This window comes from Plecotus auritus, assembly GCF_963455305.1.
Source record: "Plecotus auritus genome assembly, chromosome: 1".
Lineage (NCBI taxonomy): Eukaryota > Metazoa > Chordata > Mammalia > Chiroptera > Vespertilionidae > Plecotus > Plecotus auritus.
The window spans coordinates 178,625,090-178,637,413 of NC_137770.1; the positions used below are offsets into that span (position 1 = coordinate 178,625,090).

Consider the following 12,324-nt stretch of genomic DNA (forward strand, 5'->3'; position numbering starts at 1 on the left):
GGGAAAGCACACAATTCGCAGGTAAGCAGCAGGTGGTGAACAAATCCCTGCTGGACAGCCCAGCACAGGGGGATCCAGGGAGCAGCTCTTTCTTGGTTCCTCCCTGTCTGCCACTTAACTCACATCTGCTGAGGGGGCTGCACAGGAGTGGGTGTGCTGGGGTCCCCTTCCCAAAGCAGGTTTTCCTACCTGAACCCTTAAGGCAGGAAAGGAGGAGGATCCGAGGTTCCTTGAGAGTCTTTTGTTTCCTAGTAACCAGCTTAAAATCAATATCCCAAAAGGCACTTTTGGGGTGGCAAAATTCAGTTCCCCTCCGTGGGGAGAGGATTGACTTAAAGAAGGATCTTTTTCAGGTTAGAGGAAAGGATTCCCGAGATGGTCGGAGGAGGGCTGGGGGCGGAGGTGTGAGCTTACTTCAGATCTGGAAGGAGGGACTGGCACCGTCCCTCTGAGAAAATGGTGTCCGAAACAGTTTGCTGTTGTAGTGGAATGGTTGCATAACAAAGGGGACATTGCCTCACTCACGGGGGAGAATCGAGAAGAAGGTTGGAGTAGGGGGGATGCATAGTTCTGTTGACGCCCCTGGATGCAGTATGCGGTGAGGACCCTTGTGTGAATGCGTGTTTCTTTCCAATCAATGTTCAGCAGTCCTGTCTATTCCACACAACTTCACCGTATTCTGTGGTCAATTTTTAAAAACTCAAATCCATGAGCCGGTGTGGCTCAGTTGGTTGAGCATTGTCCCAGGCACTGAAAGGTCACTGGTTCAAATCACATTGATGTTTCTCTCTCTCTCCCTTCCTCTCTCTGTAAGATCAATAAAAATATATAAAAGTTTTTTTAAAAAAACAAAAAAACCCTCAAATCCAGTGAGTGTGGATTTTCTAGATAAAGGGGGCTCTTCTGAGCTTTCACAGGGAAGGGACTGTGGCTTTTACTTGCATCTGATCCCCAAAGCTTAGCACAGGGTTTGGCGATTAATAAATGCTAATAAATACTGGTAGAAGAAAGGAAAAAACAACACAAACTCCTGGGGTTATTTTGGGGGTAAGAGCTAAGAGGGGAATTCACTTTTGAGTAGATAAACCGAATATAATTCCAGGATTATTTTCTCTTTAAGTATAAGCGCTTGGGGAGACCGAATGAACTTCCTTTGCAGGTGGGTTGGCTCTGCAGGAATAAAGATTATGGCGTTTCCAGCTCATGTTTCAAGTACGCGTCCCAGGGGCAGGTTCAGGGAGACGTGGGACTGTACACACAGCTTTGCATAATTGATTAACTCTGCATAGCTGTTTGCATTTCTTTCCTAAAATAAATTTCATTTTCTAATTAACTCTCCAGAATTAATAAGTGCCAAAACCCAGGATGTGTATTCAATCTTGTGATCTGAAGTGATGTGGCCAGCTCCTTGAAAAGGGATAATTAACGATCTTGCGTCTCTCAGGGCATTCTTAGTTCCGGAATTGGTAAACAGGTCTCTGAAATGAGCTAATATTTATTTAGTGTTCACCATGGGCCAGGCATTGTACTGAAGACGTCACCTTATTTCCTCCTTTGATTATTTTATCATCACAAGCACCCCATGAACTAGCACTGTATCTTCATTTCTCTCTCTCAGAACCGATTTTTATGTAGCGAAGTCCCTCGAAGTTGACAGTAAATAATAGTAGAGCTGGCTTTGAGTTGAAACAGGCCCTGGAAGGCCAGCCAGCGTTGCTTCTTTTCTTCCAGGAGGTCCCGTGTTCCTTGGAGTGACCGCATTTCTGCTCTCTGTCATGCTAGCGCCCTTGTCAGATGTGATAAACAGCATTGAGTGGGACAGTATGGATGAGTAGCCCGCAACGCCATGACATAGGTTGAGAGAGGTTTGGCAAATCATATCACTTGCATAATGGTAGGTTGTGACCACGTCATGCACTGGGGGCCGTTTTAGAGCAATACTACGAGGGGAAGGTTTGTATGTTGCACCAGCAGAGACCCTGGGGCTGGGAGAAGTCGCATGATGAGTGGACTTGGAGTTTCGGGGGGGGGGGGTGATTAAGGATTCTGGCTGGCAAGGCTCTTGGAAAGTTTTAAGGGCAGTAAACATTTTAAATTCACTGCATCAGTAACTTTTGGATGAGGCATCCAGGTACCTCATAATACGTAAATATAATGTGTGAGCATGGGCTCAGAAGTGGGAACGAGCCTCAGCTCTCCTCTGTATTAACAGCAATATGAAAAAGACAGAGGATGAAGAATTTTTTAAAATTGAGTTTTAGATTTTGGTTATTTTAAAGCAGAATATAAACAGTTTTTGTCTCTCATCTCCATGACTACCAGGATAGGAGACTTAATAAAAAGCAATAGCTATGTTTATGCTAGAAAAGAAATCATTATTAGTCATGACAGTTTTTGAGTCAGAGTGTCTAGATAATCAACGATGATCAATGTATTCAGATAATCTAATTTAGTTGATGTACAACTGTTAATATTCTCCTTTTTACAAAAAGGCAGAATTTGCATTAATTATAGACCTGGCAGTACAATCTTAAGTAACTTGCATAGCATTACAGATTGAGCTTTGAGTTGATGGTATAGTTTGAAGTTTTAAAAATATTGGAAAAGTGGATGTGTGCAGATGGAGGGAGAGAGAAAAAAATTAATACTGTTTGGTTTTTCAAAAATGCTCTTGTACATAATGTGACTATGTAGAAGAAGAGAGAATACACTAAGCCTTCAGAGACAGAGGGAGGAAATAAAATAACCTTTCTTTTCCTTTCAAGGCAGATGGATGGGGATGGCATTGGATACAATTCAGGATATTGTAATTTCTAATGGAAGACAAAAAGTTCCCAGAGTAGTCTGTGAATATTGTGTAAGGTGCTGATTATTTAGAAAAAAAAAATTAAAGCATTAGGAGAATTTTTCATTAATAGAGATATGTAAAAGAGTTTTATTCCTGACCCTCCTTTTCAGTCTGAAGAAACCCATATGGCTCTGGCCGGCAGCGTCCCCCAGCACGTCGGGCCTGACACCCCGTCAGCAGGAAGAGCTGAGATCTGAAAGATGAACACTTCTGTCATCTCGCTGGGAAGGAGGCTGAGAGTATGGGCTCTTCCTTTAAAAAACAAACTCACTCCACCCCACCACAGATAGTGTGTTCACTTCATTCCCCATGTGTACAAAACCTGAATGTAAATATGAGTGAGTGTGTCCCTGTGTGCTGGTGATCCCTGCTGACGTATACATTTAAAAATCATTTCCCATATTGTTATCTTCCAAATATTGGCATCTATGTACCCACACCTCATGGTCGGTTGGCACGTTGTGTTTTCCATTGGCTGCTGCACAGCAAGCGTTTCCCTGGGGAACTCTGGCTGTGCGCTCAGCGCTCCAGGTCTCCGCTGCTCCCACTCTCAGCCCCTGCCTGCCCTGTGCTTTCCCTTTGTTCTAGAACATTCTGGCTTCTATCCTGTTCACCCAGCGAACTCTTCATCTTTAAGGCACGCTCATTTTTTTAAGATGGATTTTAATGTATTGGAAAGTGGGCAGCGATCGTTTTCACTGGATTACAGGTCTCGGCTTTGTTGAGCAGAGTGGTCTCCAACCTCTTCAGTGATGTCATCATAATCGCGTGTCCCTCGGGGGGTCAGGATTCTGGCTGAGCACCCTTCGTGTTTTCACATCAGATTTATTGTCACCCTGGCGGGGAGGTGGCATTCTCAGTTTAGAAAAGATGACATAGGGGCTGAAGGGAAGCTGTGAGGTGAAGCGCTTCTGTCTCCTGTCCTTAGCTCACTCTACCGTCTCTTTCCACTGTGGCTCACTAGGGCTCTGCCACGGACGAGGGGGAGAAATCTTGCTGGGACGCTTGATGAAACACCACAGCTTGTGCTCATGATGAACAAGGCCCTGTTAGACTGGTAATAGTCATTATAAGACCCAGTCCTGGGGAGAAACCGAGATGGCGGCATAGGTAAACACCTAAACTGCTGCCTTGCACAACAATTTCAAAACTACAACTAAAAGACAAAACGGACATCATCCAGAACCACAGGAAGGCTGGCTGAGTGGAAATTCTACAACTAGAAGGAAAGAGAAAAGCACACTGAGACTCAGAGGAGCTGCAGGAGGCAGAGGTACTGAGATGTGAGCGCGGGGAGGACTGGCAACTGAGTGCGCGGCTGGCTTTCTCAAGTTGGAGGGAGACAAAAGCTCCCAACTGCACTGAACTCCAGTTCCGGGCAAGACTCTGGGGACCCAGACTCAGACGGGGTGAAACTGGACTGTCAGGAAAGAGAAAAGCACACTGAGACTCAGAGGAACTGCGGAAGGCAGAGGTTCTGAGGCACACGCACGGAGAGGGTGGGCAACTGAGTGTGCAGCTGGCTTTCTCAATTGGGAGGGAGACAAAAGCTCCCGACTGCACTGAACTCCAGTTCCGGGCGAGACTCTGGGGACCCAGACTCATTCGGGGAGAAATTGGACTGTCTGGCAGTGGGTGGAAATCGAGGGCAGCTTTCTCTCAGAGGTGCTTACAGTGATTACCACGGGACACTGAGACACAGGGGCCTCATAGAGCAGGGCTGACAGGAAACCAATGCTGTCTGCTCTGCCCTGAGACTCCGCCCCATACAAGCTGAGCACAGAGGCTTTTGCAAGTCTTATCTCATAAGGGTGTCTCCAGCACAGAAGTTCTCCCAGTGTAGACACAGCTGATCCTCACAGCCAATTGGCCTGGTGGTCAGTTCCTCCCAGTGATACCAACAACAATCAAGGCTTAACTACAACAAGACTGTGCACACAGTCCACAAAGGGGTGCACCAAGAGTGTCCACCTCAGGTAACTGGGGAGGCTGAGCCACTGGGCCCTATAGGACACCTAGCACATAAAGCCACTCTATCAACTCAGGGAAGCAGGCAAAATGTGGAGACAAAGAAACAGATCACAAATGAAAGAAATGGAGGAAAGCATATGACTGGATATAGAGTTCAAAACCACAGTTATAAGGTTTTTCAAGAATTTTCTAGAAAAGGCTGATAAATTTAGCAATACCCTCGAGGATATGAAAAAGGACCAACTAGAAATTAAGCATACACTGACTGAAATAAAAAAATATTACACAGAGATCTAACAGCAGACTAGAGGATCCCAAGAATCAAGTCAAAGATTTGAAATACAAAGAAGCAAAAAACAACCAACTGGAAAAGCAAAAGAAAAAATAATCCAAAAATATGAAGATAGTGTAAGGAGCCTCTGGGACAACTTCAAGCGTACCAACATCAGAATTATGGGGGTGCCAGAAGAAGAGAGAGAGCAAGATACTGAAAACCTATTTGAAGAAATAATGACTGAAAACTTCCCCCACCTGGTGAAAGAAATAGACTTACAAGTCCAGGAAGCGCACAGAACCCCAAACAAAAGGAATCCAAAGAGGACCACACCAAGACACATCATCATTAAAATGCCAAGAGCAAAAGACAAAGAGAGAATATTAAAAGCACCAAGAGAAAAACAGTTAGTTACCTACAAGGGAGCACCCATACGACTGTCAGCTGATTTCTCAACAGAAACTATGCAGACCAGACAGGAGTGGCAAGAAATATTAAAAGTGATGAATAGCAAGAACCTACAACCAAGATTACTCTACCCAGCAAAGCTATCATTCAGAATTGAAGGTCAGATAAAGAGCTTCACAGACAAGAAAAAGCTAAAGGAGTTCATCACCCCCAAACCAGGATTATATGAAATGCTGAAGGGTATTCTTTAAGAAGAGAAAGAAGAAGAAAAAGGTAAAGATAAAAATTATGAACAACAAATACATATCTATCAACAAGTGAATCTAAAAATCAAGTGAATAAAAAATCTGAGGAACAGAATAAACTGGTGAATATAATAGAATCAGGGGCATAGAAAGGGAGTGGACTGACAATTCTCAGGGGGAAAGGGGTGTGGGGGGTGGGGGAAGAGACTGGACAAAAATCGTACACCTATGGATGAGGACAATGGGGGAGTGGTAAGGGCAGAGGGTGGGGTGGGAACCGGGTGGAGGGGAGCTATGGGGGAAAAAAGAGGAACAATTGTAATAATCTGAACAATAAAGATTTATTTTAAAAAAAAGAAAATGGGAAGTTAGGAGGGAATATAATTTAAATCAATCAATAAACACACAAGGTAAATTAAAAAAAAAAAGACCCAGTCCTGAAATACCTTAAGTTAAAGAGGTCCCTGGAGAATGCCAAGATCTCTGAGGGATAACTTAAAAATAGAGCAAGAGTTAGTCTTACATCGTATCCCTAGGAGTAAGGTAAACAATCTTGGTGCAGAAGGGAACATGCCTTTAACAAAGTACCTGATCTGTGAGGAGGGTCCTGCCCACTGTGAACAGTTGGTAGATTTAGAAAAAAACCAGTGCAACTCATGTTTAATAAGGAGGTGAAATATGATGTGCTAAAACCCCACAGGTTTGAGAGGTTGATTATTTTGGTGACAGGGGCTCACTTAAGGATGAATGAGTCAAGGGATCTACAAGGTTGAAATCTCTCTTCTTTGCACCATTAAATTCCCTTCAAGTACTCTCCCAGGCCAAATGGAATCATTAGCCTTGCAGAAAACCCTTGGCCTTTATAAAAATGATTAAATTGTGGCCAGTTTTGTAAATATGATTTATGCTCGACTCTGTGTAGACCAAGGGAAGTCAGCTGACGGAGGCCTGGTTTTTCTGGGTCTTACAGGTGTTAACGACCCACTTCTACCCCGAGAGTCTAGCCTTCTTGAGTTATCTAAATATGTTAGTGTAATTTTAAACCATAGGCACGTTTGGGGGGTACTTTTTATTCCTATTTTGTTTAAAAAGTACACAACATCACGCTAAAATCCAGAGCATTTTGTACTGCTGCTGCTTATAAAGAATGTTCAGTTGGTGAGAGAACAGGGAGAATCCTTGTCCTCATCCATCAAGAGAGCATTCGATGACAGTTTTGTCCTGTTTCAAATGATGGTTTTCGTTCCTCTGTAGCTGTTACCCACATGGGAGTGGAGTTACTCTGATTGGAAAGGTGGTGTTTGATGCGTGTGGTGCCAGTGCAGTAGACAGCAGGTGGGAGAGTTGTAAGATGCCTTGGCGTGTGTGTCCTATCACCAGGCGAAACCTCAGGGGAGAACCAGGGCCCCAAACCTGTCTGTCTGTCCGCCCAGGGTCTCCTGCGAGAGCCTTCTCAAATATTTACAGAAATTGTTAGGGTTGTTTGGGTTGGAAGTCACGGGTAAGGCATAAGCAGAACAAAATAAAAAAATTTCAAATAGAAGTGTTTGGTGGTAACGAAGAGGTACATGCACCCCCAGCAGCCCCTTCCCCAGAGGAACAATAGGTTGGTGGCATTTTTCTGGTGGGGAGAGAGGATGGTACTCCGGCTCAGCCAGTGATGAAGCAACGTATGGTTAGTTTTATGAGGCCTTAGAGACAGATGGGGACCTGCAGGCCAGTTATGCAGTGGGCAAAGTTCTCCAAACCGGTCGCCGTGATTGGGACACGGCTCTTTGTTAGGCCGTAGGCAGTCTGCGCTGTTGGTTGTCACATGAGGTGAACTTGTTCCAGGTGACCGGGGAAACAGGGGCTGCCTGAGGGAAGCCTATACACAAGTGCTTTTCATCTCCGTCTTCATTTGAGTGGCTGAGGGAAACGAAGAAGAAAAGACATTAAAGGAGGCAGGACAGTAAAATCTCGGTGTGCCATGCTGCCTTGTTTTGGACAGCCGGCTTTGTGGAGAGCTGAGGGTTTTCCCCGTTAAACATCGACATTCCTCTTTTAATCCCTTTGAACGGAACTCTTTGGGAAGTCGCTGCTGCCCTCTGAAAACATCACGTGGGGTGTGTGCGTGAGCCTGTGAGATGGACAGGCCCGAGGCTCCCACCTCTGGGCACCCCCCTCCCCGCACTGGCTTGCCCTCCCCCTGGGCGCGAGCTGCAGACAGACGGCTCCTGGGTCTGTCTCACCCCTCTCACCTGCGCAGGGGTGCAGCCCCTCCTGGGGTTCCCTCTCTCCGACTTTAGTTTCCTTCCTCACACTTTTCAATCATCTGACATCTGTTTTTACTTCAATAATAATTTCACAGCTCTTTTCCCAAATGCAGGCTTCATGAGGGCAGGGGTCTTGGACTGTCCTCTGCTGTGACATCCTTTGGTCGCTGGAACAGTGCCAGCACACAGCAACATTGAAATATTTGCGGCTATATTGCCCAGCTGACATGGCTCAGTGGTTGAGCGTTGACCTATGAACCAAGAGGTCATGGTTCGATTCCCAGTCAGGGTACATGCCCGGGTTGTGGGCTCGATCCCCAGTGTGGGGCGTGCAGGAGGCAGCCGATCAGTGATTCTCTCCCATCATTGATGTTTCGCACTCTCTTTTTTTTAAAATTTATTTATTTATTTATTATTTTTTAAAATAGATCTTTATTGTTCAGATTATTACAGGTGTTCCTCTTTTTTTCCCCCCATAGCTCCCCTCCACCTGATTCCCCACCCCACCCCATGCCTTTACCCCCCGCCACTGTCTTCATCCATAGGTGTAAGATTTTTGTCCAATCTCTTCACGCACCCCTCACACCCCCTTCCCCCTGAGAATTGTCAGTCCACTCCCTTTCTATGTCCCTGATTCTATTATATTCACCAGTCCATTCTGTTCTTCAGATTTTTCATTCACTTTATTTTTATTTTTTTTATTTTTTATTTTTTTTAAATATATTTTATTGATTTTTTACAGAGAGGAAGGGAGAGGGATAGAGAGTTAGAAACATCGATGAGAGAGAAACATCGACCAGCTGCCTCCTGCACACCTCCCACTGGGGATGTGCCCGCAACCAGGGTACATGCCCTTGACCGGAATCGAACCCGGGACCTTTCAGTCCGCAGGCCGACGCTCTATCCACTGAGCCAAACCAGTTTCGGCTCATTCACTTGATTTTTAGATTCACTTGTTGGTAGGTATGTATTTGATGTCATTTTGTTGTTCATTATTTTTATCTTTACCTTTTTCTTCTTCTTCCTCTTCTTAAAGAACACCCTTCAGCATTTCATGTAATCCTGGTTTGGTGGTGATGAACTTCTTTAGCTTTTTCTTGTCTGTGAAGCTCTTTATCTGACCTTCAACTCTGAATGATAGCTTTGCTGGGTAGAGTAATCTTGGTTGTAGGTTCTTGCTGTTCATCACTTTGAATATTTCTTGCCACTTCCTTCTGGCCTGCATAGTTTCTGCCGAGAAATCAGCTGACAGTCGTATGGGTACTCCCTTGTAGGTAACTAACCGTTTTTCTCTTGCTGCTTTCAAGATTCTCTCTTTGTCTTTTGCCCTTGGCATTTTAATTATGATGTGTGTTGGTGTGGTCCTCTTTGGATTCCTCTTGTATGGGGTTCTGTGCACCTCCTGAACTTGTAAGTCTATTTCACCAGGTAGGGAAAGTTTTCTGTCATTATTTCTTCTAATAGATTTTCAATATTTTGCTCTCTCTCTTCTTCTGGCACCCCAAAAATTCGGATGTTGGTATGCTTAAAGTTGTCCCAGAGGCTCCTTACATTATCTTCATATTTTTGGATTCTTTTTTCTTTTTGTTTTTCTGGTTGGGTGTTTTTTGTTTTCTCATATTTCAGATCTTTGGTTTGATTCTTGGGGTACGTTGATCTACAGTTGAGTTTCTGTATATTCTTTATTTCAGACAGTGTATGCTTAATTTCTGACTGGTCCTTTTCCATTTTTTTGGCATTCTCATTAAGGTCCTTGAAGGTCTCACTAAGCTCCTCGGAGGTCTCATCAAGTTTCTCGGCGGTTTTTAGAAGATTCTTGAGTAACCTTATAAATGTGGTTCTGAACTCTATGTCATCCAGTAGTTTGCTTTCCTCAATTTCTTTCATTCGTGATATGTTTTTTTGTCTCCGCATTTTGCTGCGTACCTGTGTTGATGGAGTGGCTTTGTGTGGTAGGTGACCTTATAGGGGCCAATAGTTCAGCCTCCCCAATCACCTGAGGTGGACGCTCTTGGTACACCCCTCTGTGGGCTGAGTGCAAAGTCTTGGTGTAGTTAAGCCTTGATTGCTGTTGGTACACTGGGAGGAATTGACCTCCAGGCCAATTGGCTGTGAGGACCCGCTGTGTCTATAATGGAAGAACTGCTGCACTGGAGACACTTATGGTGCAGGACTTGTTTCAGTGGGGCTTTGGTGCTCACTGAGTCTGCCTCTTGAATGTGTCACTTATGGATGTGAGGAGTTGAAATCTGGTGTCTCACACTGACCACTAGGTACACTGGCTTCTGGATCTCCATTGGGTTGCAGGTCAGCTACTGTCTGAGGCCACCCAGCAGGAGCTACAGCGAGAACTACAGTTTTCTCTTCTTTGCTTGGAGTTTGGAGGTTTTGGAGCTGTCTGACCTGGGCTGCAAGTTTGCTAGGTTAAGCTGCGATAGGGCAGGCTATTCATATGCTAAAGCTGCTGCTTGGAGCTTGGATGGGTTTGTAGATTGTGCAGGGCGGGGTCTCAGGGTGTGACTAGGCTAGGGCGTGGCAAACAGTGATGGCTGCCAGTAATTGGGCTCTGTGTCTCTGATCGCGTCCCCGCGTCCCTGTGTACCAAGCCCCAGTGCAGTAAACAATTATTCCTGCACACAGCCCTGCAAGCAAGCCACCCTCACCTTCCGACCCGACGGCAGACAGTCCAGCTTCTCCCCGTAGGAGTTTGGGTCCCCCGCGTCTCCCCAGAAACTGGAGTTTGGAGTAATTGGGAGCTTGTCTCCCTTCGGGTTGAAAAAAGCAGCGCTCCCAGTCGCCCGTTGCCAGCCTGATTCGCGCGCCTCATACCTCAGCTTTTCAGCGCTTGTGCACATCTCAGTGCTCTTTTCTCTTTCCTTCTAGTTGTAGAACTTCCACTCAGCCAGCTTTCCTGTGGTTCTGGGTGATAGACGTTTTGTCTTTTAGTTGTAGTTTTAAAATTGTTGTGCGAGGCAGCAGTTTAGATGTTTACCTACGCCGCCATCTTGGATCCTCGATGTTTCGCACTCTCTCTCCTCCACCCTCCCTCTTCCTTCCTTTCTGGAATCAATAAAAATATTTTTTAAAAAAGAAATATTTGCACATATAGCTGATTAATTAAAACTCATTTAATCATCACAGCCGTGCTGCAGGGTAGGCTGCGTCCTCCCTGTTTGCTGGTCAGACGGCCCCCTTGTGCGCTGCTCCCCTGCTTACTGTTCTAGGGTTCAGCTCACTGTACTGTTCATGCCTTTTCCTGTCTGTCTCCCTCACTGGACAGCGGCCATTTGGGAGGTTCACCATTGTGTCCACAGTCCTTGGGCCTTCTCAGAGCACCTGCTGTCCGGTGTCAGCTGGGCAGTCATTGCACACTGGCTAGTTTTGCTCGGTTCTGGGGGAGGTGGGTTGTGGACTTAAGGGGGTGGGGTGAGGTGGGGTAGAAAGAGCAGAGCGAAAGAAGTGAGTGGTGAGATGAAAGTGCATTGACCTCGTCAGGGTGAGTGAGTTGGCTTCATGCTGCTGCTTCTTCAAGCCCTTTGCTCTCTCTTGGTGCTCCCCCTCTGCCCCAGCTCCCCTGGGTCGGAGCTGGTTCAGACACTGTCCTTTCACATTTCCTTCCTCTGACCCATCCAACGGCTGACATGCGCGTCAGTGTTTATATGTGCCCTATACACAAGGCAGAGTTAGGGTGCAAATAAGATGCTCCAGTGACTTGTAGCCTTTTTTACTGTCGGGACTGGTAGTTTTTGTTTTGTTTTGTTCTTTATCCCAGATCATAACCAAAGCTGCTGTTAGTGTAGGGGCTCTAGACTGCAGCCCTGGGGGCCAGGTCCCACCTTGCATATCTCCAGGCATTTGCCATTGTTAGTGCTTTTTCTCCATATTTGGTTCAAAAGCCACCACAGAAATATGAGGCGTTGATCTAGTTCTCCACGCATCTAGCAGTTCAATCACCCACCTGCACATCTCTTCATACCTTACTGTTTCCAAAAATAAAACTCAATATGTTTAAATGTATGAAATTTAAATATCTAACACTTAATATATATTAAAATACTTATATGGTTTAAGGTGTCAAAATATAAGGTAGGGGATACACTATGGCATTAGAATATCTAATAATAAGCACTCAAGTATTTGCTATTAACTATTACACATTTTTTTAATTTTGTTTGTTTTTTTAATATATATTTTATTGATATTTTACAGAGAGGAAGGGAGAGGGATAGAGAGTTAGAAACATCGATGAGAGAGAAACATCAGTCAGCTGCCTCCTGCACACCTCCTACTGGGGATGTGCCCGCAACCAAGGTACGTGCCTTT

At 45.2% G+C, this 12,324-nt stretch overlaps 1 protein-coding gene across 4 annotated transcripts in view; it reads left to right on the forward strand.

Moving 5' to 3' along the window:
- Nucleotides 1-12,324, forward strand: part of TSPAN5 (tetraspanin 5) — a 180,809-nt gene that overhangs the window by 84,765 nt on the left and 83,720 nt on the right. Inside the window, exon 2 of one of the 4 annotated variants that reach the window (XM_080685560.1) lies at nt 2,959-3,087. The exons of the other annotated variants lie outside the window; for them this stretch is intronic. Coding sequence (XP_080541686.1) covers nt 3,049-3,087 — 39 coding nt within the window. The 5' untranslated portion in view covers nt 2,959-3,048. The remainder of the gene's footprint in view (nt 1-2,958; nt 3,088-12,324) is intronic. 4 annotated transcript variants of the gene reach the window in all.